This window comes from Glossina fuscipes, unplaced genomic scaffold (assembly GCF_014805625.2).
Source record: "Glossina fuscipes isolate IAEA_lab_2018 unplaced genomic scaffold, Yale_Gfus_2 59, whole genome shotgun sequence".
NCBI lineage: Eukaryota > Metazoa > Arthropoda > Insecta > Diptera > Glossinidae > Glossina > Glossina fuscipes.
In genome coordinates, this window is record NW_023998431.1 from 5,733,949 (window position 1) to 5,758,318 (window position 24,370).

Consider the following 24,370-nt stretch of genomic DNA (forward strand, 5'->3'; position numbering starts at 1 on the left):
GTGTGTGTGTGTGTGTGTGTGTGTGTGTGTGTGTGTGTGTGTGTGTGAGTGTGAGTGTAATACATACAATATATACACATATTCGCATATAAATCTCGCCCTAACTGCAATCTATATAGAGTGAGAAGGACCACCAACTATTCGCTAGTTCTCTGCATTTACAAATCCTTCAACATATTTGAGATTGACCTACTTTTTTATTACATATTTTATATATGGCGTCGTCTGAATAATAGTTTACATTGCTATTGTTGTTACTTTTCTTCTTGTTATTGTTGTTGTTGCTATCGTTATATTGTTAGCATTTTACTGCGATATACGAAAACATACAAACGCACGAGGAAGTTTTGTTGTAATGCCCTCACAATCTGGCCCTTTTTTTGTTTCTCTTTCTTTCTACTAGTTTACGTAGCACACAGTTAGGCAGATAATGCATGCTTTAAGCGCCACAAAGTAGGTGCTGCCTTCTCTGTTCTTATCGTTGCGTTTTCAGATTTAAATTATTTTAATGAACGTTAACTTTGTTTCTAGAGAGAGAAAAGCAAATAAAAAAAAAAACAAAAAAAAAATAGTAGTTAATGGGATGATGTTTTGTAAAATATTTTTATGAAAAAATTATAATATGATTGTGCCGTCGTTAAATCATGAGATCATCTTCGTTTAATTTCCATTCTGCACAAGTTCAAAGTATTTTATAAGCGTTTACAGCTTTTAAGCTTGTGATAGCGAATAAGAGTACAAATGAACGCATAACTTTATTACAAAAATCACATATATCATATGAAAGACAAAAGTCATTGATATTTATCGCAAATTTCACGTTAGTATAGAAAAATTTCATATAAAATTTTCGCCGATAATATCTAAATTTCTAAATGGAATACTCGAACGATCATTTATCGAAATAGAGGAAACCAGTTGAATATCAAAAAAAAAAAAAAAAAAAAAACACGAGAAACCAAGAAAAACAGGTCAAAACGTCCAGACGTGGATTTGATTAATTAAAAATATTTCGCGCAAAGATTATCACAAGTGTATGAAATAACTTTATTTTGGTTGTCACAGGTTTGCGTTCTCATTTTTGTTTTCGCTTAAACTTGATACCTTTTATTTTCGCTATTTAACTGTCGTCTGCTTTAACTTGGCTTATTATAAATAGTTATTCGATAAATCAATTGCTTATATATGAGGCTATAGATTATATTTGCAAGATTCGCGGAAGTACAGACAATAAACTTTTTCAAATCTTTGTAACGGTCCACTTTACGCCTCACTTTCCCTTTGAATTGGAGTTGTTTCGACAGACATTTTAAGTGTAAACGATGCACTTTCTACCGCTGTTTCATTACTAACTATAAAAGACTATTCATTTTGAAGGCATTCTATAGTATAGAACCCAATTCGGCGAGTCATCTATTTTTGATTTGCTGACTCACACAAGTAGAAAAGGTATGGAAACAGATATATTAGAATACGTTCTACACAAATCGATTTGTCCGACACTCTGTTATTAAAATTGGTTAAAATTTTAAGTTTATATATACGTGTCCAAATAGTCGTTTGATTATTATCAAGTTTTTCCCGATCTGATGCATGAATGCCATACTATTATTACTTAACCCGAATTATCTAAACTTTGTTACGCTAACTTTAGGGAAAATTTCTGAAATATATCTCACACCGTATTATAAGTCGTCTTATCAATTGTTTGGTTTCTACCAAGCTAGCTCTGTCAGTGATTCGCTCCTTGCTCGTTCATTAAGTTGATGTGAAAACCATTACCATCTCGTTGCTACTCGTAGTTGTAATCGATAATATTACGGACACATATTTTTTTTAAATCAAAATCTCCGTAGCAAGAGTTTGCTTGCATATTGAGCAAGTAATTTTAGATAACCGGATAGCCAATTCGCTTTCATGCAAAACGCATTCGCCGGTCAAGGATTAGTTTGTAATGCAGTGACATCATAAGAATTGCTATCATTGTCTGAATTGCTATCCTGTTTACAATGATAATATTATTACAAAATTTTTATGCTTTTTCTTCTTTATGTAGGGCTTCCTGGAAGGTCCACCATGCACTAATTCACCGCCCGATACATTGGCTGCTCTATTATGGACAATAACAGCTGTTTTCGGCATTGTGTACGCCTTGTTGGGTAAGCACAGAATACAGTCCATGATTAACAATAGCATTTACGTGCACAGCACACATCGGAGCAAAACACTTGAATGCAGCTTTATGTACACAGATTTATAACTAATACATACACACTTTACATATTGTTGCACATAAACTGAAGGTCATATCATATCTCTTGACACAATTAATAACAAAACATAAGTTGAACTTAAATTTAATATTATTTATGCGTATAGGTTTTATGTCGTGTGTTGTACATAGTTGAAATAAGCTGTAGGTTCTAAATGTGCTTTTTTTTGTTTTTTTTTTGTTTTTTCTTTTTTTCAATTTCGCAAAGGCTATCGCTGCTTAAGAGCGGTGGGCTTTCTCACTGGGCTTTTTATTGGAGCGAATGGTGTTGTAATGTTCCGTCAGTATTATATACCGATACTGGGCGAACCCACGGATTCGGCTTTGGCTATAGTAGCCGGTTTAGTGGGAGCGGTTCTTGGCTCGACATATCCTGTTGCTACTACGCTAATAAGCGCTTTCGCTGGAGCTTTATTGGCCGGAGCCGCAATGACAGTGTGCGTGGCCACGATGCCAGATAATCAGTTTGGGGTAAGTGGTTCGGTGTTCCTTTGCATACGGCTCGACAGTTATAAGTGTACTTAAATTAACAGCATGCTGAAATTACGGTGGCTTTGATAGGTGGTGCCGGTATTTTCGCCGTTCTAACATTATGCAGCGCCAAGTATGTTACCATTTTAACTTCAAGCGTAGTGGGGTCTGCGATGATCATAACATCGGTAGATTTTTTCTTACATGGCTTAGAACTAACGCACTGGGTACGGCATAAACATTATTAATGGCTTAGTATCCTTTCAAGTAAAAAAAAAACTTTCATAAATTTCCTGCAGATTTTTAATATGAAGCCTCATCCTAATCCGCCAGCTTGCTACGGTGGCATATTGATTTGCGCTTGGCCCGTGGCGATTATTATCAGCATAATGATCCAGTGTTTCATTACCGCCTGGGGCGTGGATCACCGCAAGCGTTTACTGCAGCAACGTCATCAACAACTCGCACGCATGCAGGCTAGACCACGCGAAACACGCGAAGAAGCCAGGCAGCGTAAATTTCGCTATTTATATCAAATACGAACGGCTCGCGGTGACATTATCTCTCAGGTGAGTAAAGTATAATACATAACCAAAAAAGAAGTAGAGAAGGAGAGAATTTTAATAGGTAAGAAAGCTGCACCTGCACGCTCGTCTCAAGACAGATCAGATATATAATCGTTAGTTAAGTGTGTTACATAAACATAGTTGCTTTCTTGTACCGTCTGCCGAAAGGTGAGGAATATAAACATTCGCTACCCTATAAAGTCTAAATACCTTCTTGATCACTACCAAATCCTGAATTGATCTAGGTATGTCCCTCTATTCGTCTGTCCGTCCACGTTTTGTCCGTGGTAAACATTACACTGGTCACGAAAGTTTATATTACGGCTTCAAATTTTGCAAAAATCTTGTAAGGTTTTGTATGCAGGTCGCTACAATATAACGTATACTCAGAACATCTTTGTCTACAAAATAAAAAATGAATTTTGTTATTATTTATTCGTTACTTATAAGCAATTCTATTCTATGGATGGCCCTGCAGAACCGGTGCAAAAATAGAGGAAGTCTGCCACGCCTACTCAAATTTACAGAGTATTGAAATTTCATTCTTTTATGAAAACGTTCCACAAAAGCTTCAGCGAGACTATACAGTCCGCATATTGTTAGCTAACATCATATTCTGGATCATTGTAGGCTTGTTTGGCACAGCGTGCCGCCTGTCCGGCTGTCCGCTTATTCATATGATAAACTTTCTCCCGATCGTAAAAACGAAGGCATCTGTTTCAGATTTGGTAAAAATATAGGAAATCGTTGCACACAGGTCAATATTAGGAATGAGGTAAATCGGTACAAGGACACGCCGACAGGACAATATAACTTGAGAACATCTCGGCTTTCCGGATATTCTTCTCTCTACAAATACATAAACTATGACGGGCAGACGATAAAAATTTCCACTTGCATATTCGCGAGCACCTAATACTATAGAGTAATGAAATTTAGTTTTTTCGATTTTTCGTTAGTATTTATTAAGATGGATGTGGTGAATATAAAAAATCTGGTGATAGTCGAAAATAACTTTCCTAATTGTTTGTTATTGTGAGCGTCTTGTTGAGATCATTGACTTAACTAATGCAGATAACTACTTGAAATAGGGAATTTTTGCACGAAAAAGGGCTTTTCTTGAAGTTATAGCCTTAAGCTATCACAAACGGACTTACTAAGCAGAGAATTTGATTGTCAGCAACTAGCTAACTAATCGTAAACACATTGACTTTCGGTTCATTGCCTCAGTTTTTGCGATTTACAGAATTCCAACAACGGACGGACGGATAGACCGGCATGACTAATTACGTCCATACAACTCGCAATAACCTGAAGTAGCATCGGGAATCGTTCGTCCCATTTTCAGCGGGACTGGCACACCTGCTCTAACCAAGTATGGTGTAATTTTCGAGGACCTTCTTTGTGGACTAGTTTACTTACAGCAAGTATTTATGTAAGTTGTTTTCGAGATCGTAACTCGATTTTTGCTATGGATAGATATATTGAATCAAAAATCAAGAATTTACTTCAAGTCCTGTGTTTGCCATGGAATTTGTTACGCGAAATCACTAAGAATATTGTAAAAAGTTTAAAGGAAGCAAGGCGATGGCATATGAAAGGTGCAATGCATCCACGTAGTTATTTGAGTTAAGTACGAGAGTTTCCCTCCTATTCAGTAGAACTTTGACATCACTTGAACTGCAAAGTTCAATGTATTTTCGATAGATGCGTTTGAGAGAGAGAGAGAGAGAGAGAAGGAGAGAGAGATAGAGAATATTGCCAATGTGTACCTCACATTCTGTCTCCACCTCATAATCTCTCTTATAAAAGTCAGATCGAGAATCAGATCAGGAAGGCGACTTGAGCCGCATGAGACTAAAATAAAGAAAATGCAAAGAAGGAGCGTAGCGCTCATAAAATCTGTTCCAACCCTTGATTAGAACATCGGCCCGAGTGTACTACTTCGAATAGATCCTACTTTCAATGGAATTAATTCGCGAACTCAAACTTCAAGTGAGGTAGGCTTTAATTCGATCATAATTACAGTAAATGCTTAGTCGGTAAAGGCATTGATCTTGCCAATTGGGACCGCATCGCATATCCACCCATTCTCTTTCCTCACTTTTTTTGGAACACATCGTGTTACACGAATAAAGAACATCCCCAGAGTAATTGCATCATATTACAAAAAAAAAAAAAAAAAAAAAGTAGATAGTTAATGATAGCTCTTGCAAGTCAAAGAAAGTAAATTCATTTCAGGAATTTCAAGCAAACAATAACTGATTAATTAGAAAATGTACTCAATTTTTGATAATTTTCTTTACTTTTTTAAGTAATGCGAATGAATAGTTCACGTTAGCGCCTGAAAACGTAACAAAACCACTCGTTCGTATATAGTCAGCTTTTAAGTACGAAGTATCAAATTTGTTTTTGTAATTCCTGGTATTTTTTTTGACATAATGTATATAGAAATTTAATGCACACGGGACACGCAAAATTCATTCAGTTGCAATTTCTCGTTGTAGAATTTCGTTTCAGCTTTACAGAAACGCATACAGCTCAGCGGCACGGAAACTCCTTCGGAACGTTCTCTGAAAACTGGCTCCAATGAACGTAATACCTTTCGTAGCGATCGTACTCATTTCACGACAATACCGCCCGATTCGGATATGTTTGATAAAATTGAAATTGTACGTGACATAGCATAACAAACGGCTTATAATTATATGTAAGTCTTTCCGAATTAAAAGACAAATGAAATCCTTTTACACACAGCCAAGCTATTAGTATTGTAAGTATTATTATGCGCAAATAAAAAAAAAAGTTTTTAAAAATTTAAAGAAACAGAAAAAAAGAAAAAACTTTAAAAAGCAGCTTAATCAGGTTTCCTGTGTAAAAGTTTAAAAAAAAAAAAATTTATTTATTTCGCGAAAGTAACAAATAACACGATCAGAGAATGAAAAAAAACGAAAAGAGAGAAAAGAGAATTCATTTAACTTGTATTATCGAATAAACGCCAGTTTTATAATGTCGGGGTTAAAGTTGATCATTTGGTTAAAGTACAAAATTAATCCTTAGCTGACTGGATATTATGAAAACGGCTCTAAACAATGTGAGGACAAAAATAAAACGAATGAAGTTAGTTGATTAAATATAATAGAAAAGCAAATAAACAAATAAAAATTGAAAAAATAAACCAACAAAGCAAAAGTGCTGCTAACATTTTCTCTCAATCGTTTTTTACCAATTTCATTCTTCGTGTGAATCAAACGCTTAAGACCTTAGTTCTTCTTCCTAAATACATTTTTTTTGCTCTTCGGGTGATATAATTTAGCATTAAATTGATTTCATTTTAATTTCTAATTTTATAATTTACTCGTATTTTAGTTGAAGAATTTAAAATTAGCTTATACAAGTTTCTTTATCGTCGTTCCAATTATTCGCTTTAACGATGCCACTCGACGTACATACGTATCCTAAAATGTCCGTGTATTTAAATGTTCGTGTGTCCGTTCAATGCTTCCGTAGTAAATGGCAGTTTTTATAGTTCGTTGAGACAATATGTCAGTGATTTGTATTCCAGTCAAAAAATTTGCTGTCCAGAAAGCCATCAAATGTTTGATCTACGCAGCAGTCCGTAAAGAAAATGAGGTCAAAACAATTTACTGGTTAACATTCAGGTTACATTCGATCGTCATTGGTTTTTTTTTTTTCCATTGTTCAGGCATCCCGGGCACGTGGCGGAAGGGTTATGATGGTCTCAAATTATTGGGGTTAGAAGATGACCGAAAGAGATAGAATATTGGGTATTTTAAATGCACGAATGTTAGGAACGATACCTAAAACCTCTGCATGTATATTGTCCAGCACCTATAATAAACTGACAGACTCACCTTCAGGAGAAATAGGTAAGGATGCTATGAAAGCTAAATAGTTCTGTAGAGCACCTATGGTAGAATCACCTTTAACTAAGTCAAAAAAGTTGGAAACCCATTCATTAACTAGAGTCACCTAAGCCGCTCACTGCCCGTTATGGTCGCCATAAACAATTCTCAGAACCGCCTAAGACTTCAATTTAGTGGTTATCCCTACTCGGAATGGCTGACCCATTAAAAGGAGCATCTTGGCTCGCATCTTTGTATAAGCTTCCAACAGGTAACTGCCTTTTCAGATACAAAAAATTGCAATACTTCCAAAATATTCAATACTCCCTTTTAAGTCAAGAAGTTTGACGATTGAGTCGCCCAATTCAATGTTATTCATATTGATATATATCGTAAATTTATTATCCTGGGCTGGGGAGAGTACCTATTAATTTCATTTTATTATTTTAAGGATTCCTATTTTCGCTTAACAAGGCCACGAGCGAATACACATCATCTTGTTATTATTAGGCTTAACTTTTTTTTCAGATCTCGTTATTCACTTTATTCTTAATTATATTAAGAGTAAGAACGAATTTAGCAAATCCACTTAAATCTATCTATTTGCAGTGGCAATTGGCAATGTATTAAACGTTGAGAAAGAAAATGATTGCGATAATATCATATAAATTTTAAAATGGGCCTAATAAACAAAGATTCGAACAATAGCTGATCTTAGGAATCCTAGGAAATGCCAGAAATTTCTAAAAACCAATTTTAAAGTTTTTTGAACAATACTGAGACAAAAATGGTCTCAATTAATGGAGGTATTATCCAGGAAAATAGTAAGACAACCACTTCAGCTACAACGAGTGACAGTTTCGCTGACGTGTTAGTTGGGTTAAATAAAAAGGCTGCTACTTTCACCATTATGATATAGATTGACTTCGTTTGATATAAAATTCAAGCCATGGATGTGGATGATGTTTATTTTTTTGCACAAAACGGCCCCCACTTGTCACACAACTCATCAAGCAATGGCTCTCTCTATACTTTTTTTACAGACATATCTTTGCCTTAAGGCGATTGTAACTTTTTGTGCCCACCGCTCAAAATATATGAGATGCGTTTAATGTTCACATATGCATTTAAATCTGCATGCGAGGCCACACAAAGCGTGTAATTAGCTTGAATAAAGGACAAGTGTAGACGTGCATATATATTTGCAACGACAATTCTTCTGTCGTTGGAATTTTGGTCGCGGCTTTGAAATTTTGTATAAAAGTTGTCGCTCTTGATACACTCAAAAATCAGCAAAGCGTCTGGACACCGTTACCGGAAAGCTTATTAAATTCCTTTCTTTCTATTGAAATTAATTGTTTTTAAGGCAAAGTGTTTCTTTTTGGAAAGGCATTTGTCCCTATAGAATTCGCAAAGACTCTGTAGCCAAGCTACAGTTATTTTATCCTCGTGTACATATGTGTCTTTACCAGATGATAAGGATACGTTCGTTATATTTATGGGGACATCCTTGGCGACTTCTTGTTGTCGACGATGATGATGATGATGATGATGATGATGATGATGATAGATGATCGATAGCGAGATCGGCAAATATCTCACCAGGCGGGGAAAGCAATTGGCCAATTTTATAAGAGTGCATTACATCTACTTTCACACTCTGCGCTCTTCAACAAAAGTATTATTAAAACATTTACTCTATTAATTGCACATATGCTGACATTTCAAAAGTTACGTTTGAAAAGCTAATTTGAAAGTTTCTCTAAAGAGAAATAAGATCACAATTCTTCTGTATATAAGTACATAAAAAAAATATAGTTTGAATATGCATTAACTAGTGGTGGGTATTCAAAAATACCTGCCTAAGTCGACTATGGCGTTTTCTTTGTTACTTGTGTTGTTAATTTTGTAAAGCTGAGAAGGAATTTTGTTTTATTTCTTTTTTCAATTACTTTATTTCTCTATTCAATATTTTTCTCTAAATTTTTAGAAAGCCCTAAGGTAACGCGTAGATAATCCAAAATAATGACCATGTAGAAGGCATTTCATTATGGGCATATTTACATGAAACTTCGTTTACAAAAATGCATTTATTTTTTAATGAGCCTTAAGGCAAGGTATGCAGTTATATTAAAATCATTTATCGACGACATCCGATTAGTTGAGCAAACAATTTTTCCCTAAGCAAGTTACAAGTCTATCTAATCGAGGGGACGATAGACGTTACTTTTTATCAAAAACATGTTAAAATATTGTCGACTAATAAACTCCCTACGTCACTCTGCCTAATACAATCCTTCATTTATATTCGTCGTAAAATATTAAAAATTCTAGTTCGTTACCATATGAACACTTATTTATCATTATAATACTACCTATTATTATGCTTATTTTTTATGCAAGTGCTACGATATCTGCACTTACTATTTTTCGCCTATATTTGTGATAAAGTATCAAAAATTATATCTTGTCCCCACATAAAAGTTAACTTTTCATGAAACCTCTTATTTGGGACGCGTGCTGTCTGGTGCAAACTTGTTAGGTCTTGATTTCAACGGGCAAATGATTTCAACGTAAAAACGTGCATTTTGTAAAAACGTTCATTACTATGCCAAAATACTATGCCAAAATACTATTGCTGTTGTGGGAAAGTAATAAAATATTTCTCTTTTTTTTCGCATATATACTGCTTTAAATGAGGCGGGTTTATGGACATTGATGATAAAAATGGTCCGAACCAATTTATTTTCAATGGCTTTGTCCTTGGGACCAAGACATATCAGTGTATTAAATTTCGCAAATTCCGACGCATGGGTTGAATATAAATATATGAGCAGAAATTAGACGGATGAACTTCACTAAATCGATCGGTAGTAAAAAAGATCATAAATTCCATGTTAAATCCTTCTGAGTGCAGTCTTAAGGACCGATGTGCCGCGAATGAGATAGGGTATCAAAACACCGAATCGATAGGTCCAATGAAACGTAGATCTGTTCCAAGGTCTTCTTAATTTTAAAATACATCTGCTCATACTTATTACACAAATTGTGTAAAGCATGAAAATCGCTGTTAGCAAGTTTTGTTGGGGCATACACTCTTCTCCGGTTGCAAAGCAAACTTCGCAAGCCGAGTCAAAAATATCATAATTTTGATTGTTGACTGACATGACCTTAAAAAGGAAATACATGAAAATACGACGCCTTCATAGCAATTGAATGAAATGTTGATATTAACTTGATTTCTTTCTTTGTTCGGCGTCTCGAAAGATATACTTTCATCATTTATGATTTCGCTGGTCACATCCACCCAGAAAATTTTATCAAGTACCCTGCACTATAATCAATCAATAAAAGTTTTTTCATTTCTTCGTCTCTTCTTCTTATGAAAAGAACGCAAGCTAGCTGCAAACGTAACGGCATGCAGTCTGCCTCAAGTGATGCCAAAATCGAAATTCCGTCAAATTAACAGTATGGGGAAACTTTTAAAATTTATGTTGGTTTGAAACAGCGGATGCAAATTATTCACTTTATTGTCTATACAACAGATTGGCCGTAGGAAAACTGTAACCGTATTCATCAACCTAACTTCCTACAAGAGTGGCAACATCAGTTTAACCTCGTTTCCCTAACATTTCGATGTTTTTTTATAAAATTAAAATTTTCAAAACCTACAACATACGCTTCAATTTCCGCAATGATCTCAACCTTTGATCCTTATCTCTTAACATTTATAAATAGATAATTGCCGCTAGAGATTAGTCAGACCCAAGAGGATGATAATAGAAGCAATAATTCTAATTTAAATTCATGAAATTTATACTATCGGTGACAGAACACTGTCAATCAACGCGATATTCATTGTGAAAGTAACTTTTTTATGTTGCAGCTTTCATGCAAAACAGTGAATGCACTACCTTTTTAATTCTTTACGATGTCTGCTGTTACGTGCTGCAACTTCACTTTTCGAGTGTTGAGATGAGTTTTGCAAAGCTTAATGGTATAAACAATTTTTTTGGTTGTCAATTTGCGTTCAGCACCAACGATGTCCGTTCGAAGTTATTTAAAATCATACAACCATCGAGAGTTTGCTGTCTGATCATTACAATATTCACAACAATGCTTGATATGACCAAAGGAGGAATATAAATTCCTTACTAAACGTGCTTCATGTCTTGTCCTGAAGTAATTACAGGGCTCTTCAACTTTACCTTAAATGTAATTTGTTTTTATTCTATGTATGTGTAAGAGATCAACAACTTACAAATCCATTATGAGTAGGGATAAGAAGGCTGTATAATGCGTGCACTTCAAGAAGCTTTTTAACGTATAACTGTTTACCGAATCCCAGGTAATCGTATATAGACGCTTGCAATTTCTTATCTCCATCCAAATCATCTCCATTCTTATTATTATCGTATGTCAAAACATATGTTTAGCGATTTAATTTTCTATAAAATTTTTTGAATTTAATTTCGAAAATCAGGATGAAATTCCTTCTATTCAACTCCTAAATATTGCTACAAAATTTTTCCTTAACCTTTCTGCACGTACATAAGTAGAACACTTGTAATAATAGTAAAACAAATTAGTTTTTAATTCTTGAATTATTCTAAACCAAAATTTCATTATTATATGAATTAATTAATTAATTAAAAAAAAAATAATAATAATAAAAAAATAAAAAGGAAAGAAAACGGAGAAGAAAAATACTGCCAAGAGTAACTAAAAATTTTGTAAAACTTTTATTTACACTAAACCTCTTTGAAAATGAGCATTTATTTTAAAGGATTATTTTCAATATTATTAATATTTTATCTCAATAAAAAGAAAAAAATATTATAAGCGATAAATATTAAATAAAATAAAAACCCATTATATAACGAAATATTATGGATATATTGTATATATTAACTGAAAATGCGTTGTAAAGCTTGAAAATAAAAAAAAAAAAAAAAAAAAAAAAAAGAAAACGAAACAAACAAAAGAACAAAACAAAACAAAAATTTCAAACACTTCCCAGCTGCTAGTGGCATTAATGTTTTAAGTGATTACGGGTTAATAAAAAAATGAAAAGACAAAAACTATTCTACAATCGTCGTTCGACGAGATATTATTGTTCGAAACATTTAAAATTTTCTTTTTTTGGTTTTTTTTTTTTGTGTGCTTTAAAGAAAATTATAGTAAATATTGCTCATTTGTGAAAAAATCAGTTAGTAATTGTGTAAAAACAAATTGATATACATGTATGTAATGAACTGGTTTTAAATTTCGACATATTAATATTAAAAAAAAAAAAAAATTGATATAAACCAAAATTTAGATAAGGATAACAACCAAGATAAGAAACTTATACTTGCTTTAGGGCGGAAATTGAATACTCATCGCCTTAAGCATAATTGTAAACATTTGAAAACGTTTGGTCTGAGGGTGAATTCATTTTTGGGCTAGCGGTACACGTATGTGCTTGTGCCAAATTTCAAAGAGTGTTGTCAACCATCACTATATAGTTTAAGTCATTATTTTTTTTTATTTTTATTTTTCTTTTTATGTATGTTATCTCTCTTCAGTTTAAGTAATTTGTAACCACGTTTATGGTCGCATCAGCACGCCCATTAAATGTTTCGATTTTGCTTTCTAGTTAAGTTAACAATTTTAACAATAGATAACAAAAAGACAGAAAGACAGACAAAAATCATATGTTAATCGTTTGAATCATTGGATGATACGACCCCTAAATTGTTAAGAAAATATTTCAAACGAAGTAACTGACTTTCGGAGATGAAATATTATTTTAACAAGATAAAACATTTTGATTCGAAAAGCATTCAAATCCCAGCTTAAGTAAAAGTTAGGTCCTCGCACCCTTTAACCGCATACTAAAAACTATGTGTAAAACTATGAGTTAGATCCTCGAGCTCATACTCAATGTAAAAATTTCACTAATTAAAAATAAAATTTTTGATTTTAACATAACTCTGTGTTAACATTAAATATTATAGCTTTTAGCCCAATTATTGCATATATATTATGTATATCATCACAGTTTAATATTAAATAAAAATTAACCTTCCTCTAGACCCTTTACGCGACTTTCTTTTGCAAAGCGTTCATTATATCTTTGAGACAATTTGCCGCAATGAGACTTAATAACTTAATCAATCACTCAATTAACTCTTCGAAATCAGTTATTAAACCTAGAATTTCAAAGTTTTAAAACCGTGAAATAGATAGTTGGACGTAAACTTTTGAGGACAGCTCTCTACAACTTAAACCTTTGACGACTTCATTGAAGAGGGAATTAAAAATTAAGTCTACGAATCCGTTCATCACTTTTAATAGGTTGGAAAACTCAACTATTTCACATATAAGTTACATATTTGAGACCGTTTATCATGCATAGATTCCAAGACTTGTATAAACTTTAGCTAAAAATTAACTCTTCAAATATGTCTTCTATAAGTAAGATATTGAATATCGAAGGCTTAAATTAAACGCTGAGTTAAATCTTCAAATGTATATCTCATGTTATCAAAGTGAGAACTAATTAAATCTTGAAGTTTGCGAGACGATTAACCACATGTAACGTCGAGGATCGAATTGCATGTATTAGAATATTTAGGTAAATACCAAGATAGGATTTGGATCATCTTTTTAAGCGTAAGGTCGCATGGTGTTCACACAATATTCTTCAAATAGCGAAACTAAACTCTTTTGAAAATAAATTCCGGATCTACACTCAGCGGTAATCGCTACTCTTCTAAACAGTTTACAATTAAACGACTGAAGCAGTGCACTATAATAATACAATTTTTTCTTAAACCAAACTGAACTATTATGTACTAATTTTATTATCAATCAATTAAGCAAACAAAGTTAATTACGTGTGTTTTTACTGTATTCTAAATTACTGCCACTATACGCATTATTTTCTTTGTAAGAAAAACAGAATAAATCACTAAATAAATCAATAAATGCAATTCTGTTACACTTTATTATTTACACAAGCAAAAAAAAAAAAAAAGAAATAAATAAATAAAACAAAAAAAAAAAAAAAAAATAATAGACAGAGACATTATACTTTTCCATTCCGGTGAACCGTCAATTTTTCTCTTCTTATGAAGAGGTAAAATTCCGTACCATTACCAAATCTTTATATTAACGACATAATCTTTGTGAAAAATAGCAGTACAAAAAGAAGGAAGAAATTTTAATTTAGTTATGGCAAATTTGAACGAAATGAAAACAAAAACGAAGACAAAAAAAAAAAAATAAAATAAATAAATAAATAAATAAATAAATAAATACCAAAAATCTACTATTTTATATTTAAAATTAAATAAGATAAAAAAAAATATTTTTCTAAAAATAATTAAGTGAATCAATAAATAAAAACTAAAAGCATATATAGCAACAACTACATATATATAAATGTGAATTTTAAAAGTAGCCCGTATTGTTACTTTTCATTTATGACACACATAATAAGCATAGAACCGTGTAAAGTATTCAAAGCGATCGAACGATATAACATGTAAAATAAACTAATGAACAACAAATTAAATCTAAAAATTCATATGTAGATAATTAAAAATTAAAAAAAATTGTATATTAAATGCAAAATATTGCAAATTCCAATAAATGATAATTAACTTCAGAAATAAAATAAAATTAAATTAAAGAATTCATTATTCATTGTAAGGAATGATATCCAAAATGTTTAGAAAACAATATCGTCTCAAGTCATTTAATAGGAGGACTGGAAAGTAATGTCTTGCGTTTCAGCGCATGTCAGACAATCGAGGAATTGGCAAACACTCTTAACCGATCCTGATCGACCATCGAACAACATTTGCTGCAGATTGCCAAAGTGAACAGGGCAGATGGTTTGGTCCCGCATAATCTGTCCGAAGATAATGTAAAAGAAAAACATCATCAGCTGTTAGAAAATGAATTATTAAAATTTTCAAAAATTTGAAAAAAAGTAAAGCGTGCTCGAAATTACATTTGCCAATTGCAAAGAAAATGAAAAGAAAATTGGTAAAAGTAAGTACACTTTTTTTTCGTTTTCTTTTTAAATACCAAGTTACATTAAGTAACGTTAATCAATATGTGCATTTCCAGCAAAATGTACCATAACCTCCTTTTACGCTCGTTCGTTGAAGAGGAGAACAATGACAACCGTGATGCAGAGAAGAGAATCGCCATGAGACGGCGACAAGGCGAGAAAAGCTTTGCGGTATGATTCCTGCTAGATGACGCTAGCGCTACCTCAAAAAGGGTACGATATTGCGTTGTATGCAGAAGATTTATGCAGAAGTTATGCGTTATTTGCATTATTCCGATAAGGCAGAAAAATATCATCTGCTTACGCAAAAAGGGCGCAATCGTTACTAACCAAATCCCTAAGATCATTACGAAAAGATTCTAGAGTAGGTGGCCCAAAATGGAATCTGACTAGACATAGCCTAGGTAAGAGTAGAGTTGGAGTCGTTCATAGAAACAATCTGTTTACGATCTCAACTATAGGACGATATAAGCTTACAAGCACTTTAAGAAAAGCTGATTTTATCATATAATTTGTTAGTAAGCTTTGTGGATGGGATTCTGTCAAATGCTTTTGTTAGACCGAGAGCGATAAGAACACAGCTCATACCAACATTGACGTTAATCCTAATAGACACCATGATAGAGATTAAAAGTTTCAAAGTACAAAGTCCACACTGGAAGCCAAATTGGGCATCTTGCAGAGCATTACTGTTATTCAAAAATGAATCAAGTTGTCCCTTCATTATATTCTCCATAACTTTCGAGAGGCAGGATAGGACGCTAATCGGTCGAAGATTATTCTGTATAAAAGAGGAGCCCTGTTCAGGAATGGGTGTTATTTTTTACTGAGTTGTCTGCAACAGAGACCATTTCTGTAACAAGGTTCATATCTTAAAGGCTATACTCGGACGAAAAAAATCGCAATTAAAATCACCAGTTATTGTAATATTGGGGTAGATGGCAATCAGATCATTGTCCATTCTGTCGAAAGCGAATATATTTCCTCTGGGCAAGTACACAACGCCACTCAGCAATTTATTATTGCGGAGACCTAGTTCAACTAAAAAACATTCACAGATCCCTCCCTCCATAACTCGAAACCCTGCCCTTAAATCCAGTTTGAACGAGATGTAGAGAACAACTTCCCCACCTCTAGATGCTAGTCAGTCAGTCCTAGATAAATTATACTCCGGCAAACATACAGCGGCGTCAAGAACATAGTTCTTTAGCAAATAACTCAAATATATTGCACCCAACACGATTGCTGAGCTTATCGAGTTTCATAAACTTGTTAAAAGAACTAGTACTCTGGTAGTTCAGATGTGCAACGTTAAGATTAAGGTCATCATACTTCAGACAGATCGAACTAGCAGCCAAGATTCAAACCTAGCAGCATTCAAAAATGAGTACAACAGACGAAAATGGTTATTACGAAAATTCCGTACAACAACATAAGCAGTGTACTGAAAACATTATTACCAGAAAACCATCAAATCAAATTAACTTGTTATTCCAATAGTACTACAATTAAGTACATACGAAAGCTAACTACAATAAATTTAACAAAAAAAAGCTGAGATATAGTAAGCGAAATAAGCCAGATATTGGAAATAGATTACACTTCGCTATACGTGTTTAAGATCGTGTAAAAATCACAGTGCCGTCATGAGTTGTAAGATTTACCTTGGGCAAAATCTTGTTGAAGATCATGAATTTGGTAATTTTACCGCTATTATCTTCCTGCATAAAAAGTTCAACTTTAGGCAAAGTGACGGTAGATATTCACTAATGTAGAGTAGAGAACGTATTTCATCACCAATTATGTCCGAAAAGATCATCGTACGTGTGGCAAGACAGTTTTTCCATAACACATCCCTCACAGCCACGCTATTAAATTTCACCAAGATTTCATTCTATTTATTTAGATAAGTGTTGATGCCCGTTGCATTACGGCAACCCGCGCCTTTAATCACGTGCGCCGGTAGATTCACACGCCGATCCGTCTAGCCTAATATTAAAATATCAGTACCACTATCATAACGAGAGAATCGGCACTGCACTATTTTCATAGCTTGTTTTTTTCCAGTTCATTCTCTATCGCAAACATGGCCCCTTGCAACTTGTTAATGGATGAGTTAATCTCAAGTTTGGTTCGTATATTCTTAATCTTCCCGTCGACGCTATCACAAAACTTTTAAAATCTTATGTTGAAATGATGGGTTTTTCGGTCGACCGCATATTAACGCTGTGAAGGCAGAGGTGTCTGTTGCGAAACGTTAAAGGAGTACCGAATTCCCAATTAACATTGCATACTTTCCTTGTGATATCTTGGCCTAATCTGTATCATAGCCTTTGCATATTGGGGGAGGGGATAGTTAGTTATACCTATTTAAACACTTTCTTACACAAACAGTAAGACATGCTCGACTACTACAAACTAGGGCTTCACAAATAACCATGACACACAGCAAGCAGAATAAGAAAAGGAAGCATCTGTAACTGGTCAACAATTTGTATACTTTGTGGGGTTTTTGAAGCTTGTTTCTGTGCGTTATAGAGGTATTGAAAAAATAATTAAATTTTAAAAGACTTTAAAAATTGAAAGAATTGGGTAGGCGAGGCCAATTTTTCGCATTTTTGTGCACAAATGTTACAGCATCGCATACAGAATATGCGTTCAAATTTTTGTACATTTATTTCATATAGTTTATGAATAATGATCAAAGAACCAATTTTTCATTTCCTTTGAAAAACGGAGGTGTTTTGAGTTTACGTGATGTTACCAACCAAGACCAACTTGCGTACAGGAACTTCCAATGCTTCTGCCAAAATATGTTTACAATAGACTTTGCACAGACGGACATCGATTAGTTCGATTTAGTATTTGACACTGATCAAGAATATACCTGCTTTGCTCTAGTTTTACCATTACGGAAGGATATATTCAAAACATTTGCAGTACCCAGCTACCCGGTAACGTATATTTATTCTTAATCAACGTAATATTCTAAGTTGATTTAAGCATGTTCGTCTGTCTGTGTCCGACTTACAATTTGGCAGAAAAAATGGTAGTTCTTGCACGTGGCTATCAACGAAATTAAACGAAATTGATCAAAGAACACATCCACAGTACAATATAAGCTGGGGCCACCTTCGTTCTCATAAATAAACAAAATTTGATTATCTATTCCTTACTTATAATTTACAACAAATACAACGATAAAAATTTTCATTTATATTCTATGGGCAGTCCTGCAACACATGTATAAAAACGGATAAATCGACCACGTCGATTTAATATTATAGAACATAAAAACTTCAGAAACCGTATAAAGTCTACGTATTATTGATTAGTATTAAATCGAAATCGTTCCGCATATGTTTTTCAGTCCGTCTGTCCACCTTACTGTCAATTGCTATGATAAACGTACTCGCCATTGGAAAAATGGAGATATCAGATTCGAATTTAGCAAAAACATTGGAAATCGTTGCACGCAGATGGACCAAATCGGTAATAGGACATGCGCACAGTACAACATAAATTGAGTAAATCTCAGGGCTTTGTGCTTTTTGTCCTTTACGCATAAACTACAATAGAGTCAAGAAAGGAATGTATCCGTTTACTCTACAAAAATGCTAAAAATCAGCCATGCGCAACTAGTATTGTGGAGTAAGGAGATTTATTTTTGCCCTTTCTTCTCTTAGCTTTTTTTTAAACAATAGAGGTGGGTATAAAAGATTCGGGCGTGGACAAATATATTTTTCTTATCTTGTTTTATCGACAGCTCTTTTAAAGTCCTACCAGCAGAGATCCAAGGCAAGTTATTCCGTGAATTACGATCTAAACAAACGACTTCTTTCTTTTATACTTAGATAAGTTTCTTCAGTTATATTGAGAATCAAGTCCTTGATGAATGCTATGCAAAAAGAGATAAAAAAAGTATTTGTTAACAATAAACTAATGCAGTTGGAAAAATTGATTCATTTTCGATATGCGGAAGCTGGATTTTTTGTAAGATTTTAACTGATCTCAATACTATTCTTCAGCACTGCATTGTAAGCCCGATAGAGAGGCGTTGAGAAAGACGGGCGAACTTTTACCTTGGTGAATTATTTTATGCAACTCATGGCGATTCTGAGATGCATTATTTATATTAAAATTTAAAATTTAATGGCCTCAATATTTGATTATCGAATTTCATTTGAAAATAAATGAAACTATTTTAGAAATGAATTCTGCTTACTTTTTGCAGATCCTCTTTCAGTTACAAGTATTAAGTATTTTATATTATTTATTGCATTGAAGATGCCATAAAGTACATATGTAGCTTTGTCTGTCTTTTCAAAACACCATTTCAAACTGGAAACCCCTTGTTAAAAACAAAATTGGTCTACAGTAACTTCTATTACTTTGGTGAGATTAGACTTGAAAATTATTAAAATCGGTACCGTGGCCCGCCTGCAACTATCAATAAACTAGATATTTTCCCTCTTCCATATTACCTTCTTTATTAAAAGCAATTTTCGATTTCGTATTATTGGATTAAAAAAGGAGCATAACGTATGCTTTTCGTCATTTTGTCTCAAATTTGATATTCCGAAGCAAAATTTACAATGAAACTATACTATCAATTTTTCACGAAAGCTGGTAGCTAGCTTATGATGGTCACAAAATTTAAACGCATAATAAACACACGACGTTACAAAGTAGAGCCAATTAAATGTGGATTATGTGCTGTAATACCATACTTACATCTACTGTAATGTTTTAGCAATCTGTTACGATGTAAGGAAATTTATTAATAAATATATATTATTAAAAAACGAATTCATAGACGAGTCGACTTGTGTTCAGTGTAGTGCGTGTTTTCTATTCGTCTGCGTTTTTTCAATTGTTTCGGTGTTTTCGGTGTTTTTGTGTATTTAACTTCTGTCTTTTCAGTGTTATTGCTAAAACTGGTTAACGCGGATATCGCGTATGTGCTTTTGTTTCGTCTATATATAATAAAAAATAGAAAACAAAAAAACAAAATAAAAAAAAATAAAAAATTGAAAACTTTTGACACTTTTCTTTAGTAGTTCCCAACCTTCTTGCACAGTTCCCAAACCTTTTCAAGTGAGTGGTTATTTCAAAAATAATAATAAATAGACAACAATAAGGCATAATGGCCCCGGGGCCGCCAGACAAAAACCCGAATAGATTTTATCTATTAAGTGATACATCCCCCCAAAGAAAAAAAAGTAAAAAATCAGATTTTCCGGTGTTGCCGATCAGCGATATAATCCCTATTGATAAAAAATATATTGTTATTTCTTCAACCGATGCTCGAATAACAATTTACCAAATTAGCCCTTTTGCTATAAAAAAAGCTCTAGATAGCATTACAACATACATCGTCTCGATCTCGATTCTACGCGATGGGAATTTACTGGTCCTCGCTGGGAACCCGCGCGCAACCGAAAAACTAATAAAGGCCAATTCTTTAGCTAATCTATGTGCTATTTCAGCTAAACTACATGAGAAACTTAACTCGGTTCGAGGCGTAATTTATGCCCCTTGCTTAAAGCATGTGCCGGAAGATGAAATTGTTCGCGAAATGGGCATTTAAGGAGTGACTGAAGCATATAAATTAACCAAACTGAATGACGACGGAAAAACACGCTCTCCTACAGGAAGGATTATTTTAACTTTTGATCGCTATCGATTACCGCGAACAGTTGATGTGGCGTGGTATAAATGGAAAGTAGAACTATACATCCCAAATCCTATGAGGTGTAAAAATTGCCAACGCCTGGGTCATACGGCAAAAAGATGCACTAATGCTGCATCTTGCGCTAACTGTGGTCATCCTCCACATACTGAAAGCTGTACCCGTAGTTTCTGCATAAATTGCAATGATCAACACTCAGCGTTAGACAAACAATGCCCACGTTTTGTACAGATGCGTGAAATATTGAAAATCAAAACAGAAAATTACTGTAGCATGGGCGAAGCGCGACGCACATACCGGGAAAGAAATCCATCTGTAGCCCATGGAATTGGCAAAAGTAATACCTATGCTGCTGTTGCCTCGCAAATCGAGCCTAGTAAGACTTTAACTGCAACAGCTTCCAATGAAAAACCTGTTCCACCATTAACCAAAAATTATATTGCGAAACCAGTTACATCACTTGCCAAAGATAATATTGAAAAAACCAAAGCAACTGCAAATATTGAAAAAATCCAAACAACAACATATATGCTAAAATCTAATATACCAAATTCTCCAGAATCTCCAGCTCTCAACTTTACTCAACATATCACAAGTGGTAATGAATCCATTCTTTCATCCATTAATCAACCTTCGAAAACCAAAGCAACTGCAAATATTGAAAAAATTAAAACAACAACACATTTGCTAAAATCTAATATACCAAATTCTCCAGAATCTCCAGCTCTCAACTTTACTCAACAAATCACAAGTGTTAATGAATCCATTCTTTCATCCCTCAATCAACCTTCAATTTCAAATTATTCACGTGCGCCAACCCGTTGCGCTTCAAATGTACCAAATCACCTAAATACAGATTATTCTGCTGGTAAGAATAAATCATTCACGAAAAATTCCTATAGTGACCTTCTCGACGGAGACGCTGACATGTCAACTTAACCCTCCCTCCACTCTGCTTACATGTCATTACAATTAAATAAAGTTTTTAAAATTCTACAATGGAACATTAAGGGACTTATTAATAATTTTGATGAACTCCGTACACTCATAAATGATTTTAATCCAACCTTTTTATCGCTTCAAGAAACCCATTGTAAAACCTCTTTTAATCCTATTCCACCCAAATCATATACTGGATACTTCACGAATGCTGATCAAAATTCATATTCCAAACAAGGAGTAGGTGTTTTTATAAAATCAAGTATACCTCACAAACGCATAAATTTAAGCTCAAATATACAAGCCGTAGCGATACAAATAATGTTAAATATAAAATTTACAGTGCTTTCGCTCTATATTCCACCTTCGCAATCGTTTTCTCAGCAAGAACTCTACAGTTTATTCTCCGTACTTTCCCCCTCATTAATTATATGCGGCGATTTCAACAGCTGGAATACCATCTGGGGCTCAACAGTGAACAACACTCGCGGTACTGTTTTAGAAAAGGCCTTTTTTCAAAGCAACCTTTGCGTTTTAAATGATGGAAAACCAACGCACTTCTCAACTCATCATACTTTTTCACATATTGATTTAACATGTTGCTCTCCATCACTTCTTCCTTTGGTGTCCTGGTCTATTTCTGATGATCTACATAATAGTGATCACTTTCCAATCATAATCGATCTTAAACTTTCAACGTCCTCTGCTACTCCAGCAAAACAGGCCAAATTCCTCCTAGATAAAGCGGATTGGATCAATTACTCCAAACAGATGGAGTCATTTTTGAACTCAAAGCCATTTAACGGAAACTGCAACCATGATGCTGCTATTATGTCTAAATCGATTCGCACGGCTGCTCATCTTTCTATTCCTCAATCCAACATCTCTTTTAAACGAGCTAGGGTTCCATGGTGGAACAACACGCTTTCGTTTTTGAGGAAAAATAAAATGGATCTATGGCACCGCTTTAAGAGATGTCCTGATCAGAATCACTTGTTATTATACAAAAAGGCCAATGCTCTATTCAGGAAGGAATTACGGAAATCAAAGGCACTTAGTTTCGAACTTTTCTCGAGACGAATTCACAGAAATACATCAATGAAACTTGTCTGGAACAAAATCAACAGACTTAATGGGACTTCAAACCTGAACCAAATTTCTGCCATCTGCACTCCCAATGGAACTTTAACTGACGCAGATGAGATTTCTAATTACTTTGGAAAAGTGTGGTGCGAATACTCCTCTGACAGCAACTTCTCCAGTGCTTTCATTGAAAATAAAAGGACTCCAATATCTCCTTCAAATAATATCGATAGATGTGCCATGTTCCTGGAAAATAGCGTATCTACCTCAGAACTTGGAAGTTGTCGCTCCAATTTGAAGGGGAAGATACCTGATCTAGACCGCATCTCATACCAAATGATCAGTGCTATGTCTAAGTCTAGTAAAAAGAAATTACTGGACCTATATAATACGGTATTTATGACTGGTCATATACCCTACATGTGGAAAATGGCAACAGTTGTTCCAATTCCAAAGTCAAAAAATGTCTCCATCGCATCTGATTATCGCCCAATTTCTCTTTTATCTTGCCTCTCTAAGGTTTTAGAGAAGATTATGGCATCTAGATTATCTTGGTTTCTTGAATCCAAGAACCTGATAACAAAGCAACAAGTTGGTTTCAAGCGGGGTAGAGGATGCATCGACGCTCTGTTACATATTGATTATTTCACAAGCAAAGCAATTTCCGAACGAAATCACGTAACAATTCTCTCAATTGATTTCGAAAAAGCATTTGACAGAGGTGGTCTTCATGTTATCTTAAGACTTTTGAAATCATGGAATGTTGGACCCAAATTCTTCAACTACATCAAATCATTCATGTCGCATCGGCGGTTCAAAGTTAGAATCAACAATCATCTTTCTGATTCCTTTCCGCTAAAGAATGGGATTCCGTAAGGATCTCCTCTCTCTGTCACGCTTTTCCAGATCGCTTTCAACGAAATTAGCGAAATTCTTTACCGTGTACCAAGAGTGGAACATTGTCTCTACGCGGACGATGTATACATTTTTACAAAAGAAAAAGACAACACGAAAGCAATCAACATCCTCGAATCTATTGCATGTGAGATCTCCACATGGGCAAACTCGTCAGGAGCTATAATCTCTATACAAAAATCAAAAAAAATGCACATTTGTCGAAAACAAATGTGCGATGCAGGAAACCTACTGATGCATATTAACGGCTTACCAGTACTAAATGTGCAGACGCTCCATGTTCTCGGGCTCACGTTTTCAAACAATTATCGTTGGAAAGCACACTGCCTTCGTTTAAAAAACTCCCTTTTAACAAGGGTAAATTTCATACAATACGTTGCTTGGAGAAGCCATGCGCATATTAACACTATTGCTTATCTTACTAAAACGCTTGTGTTAAGCAAGATTGACTATGCTTTGATAATTTATGGCAATAGCTGCAAATCTAATATCAACATCCTT

The 24,370-nt window shown here is 34.2% G+C and overlaps 1 protein-coding gene across 1 annotated transcript in view; it reads left to right on the forward strand.

Moving 5' to 3' along the window:
• Positions 1 to 11,806, forward strand: part of LOC119637389 (transmembrane protein 198) — a 14,446-nt gene extending 2,640 nt beyond the window's left edge. The window contains exons 2-6 of the mRNA XM_038033389.1: positions 2,057 to 2,159; positions 2,481 to 2,743; positions 2,806 to 2,970; positions 3,043 to 3,312; positions 5,817 to 11,806. Of these exons, the coding sequence (XP_037889317.1) occupies positions 2,057 to 2,159; positions 2,481 to 2,743; positions 2,806 to 2,970; positions 3,043 to 3,312; positions 5,817 to 5,999 (984 nt within the window). The 3' untranslated portion in view covers positions 6,000 to 11,806. The remainder of the gene's footprint in view (positions 1 to 2,056; positions 2,160 to 2,480; positions 2,744 to 2,805; positions 2,971 to 3,042; positions 3,313 to 5,816) is intronic.
• Positions 11,807 to 24,370: the final 12,564 nt, after the last annotated feature.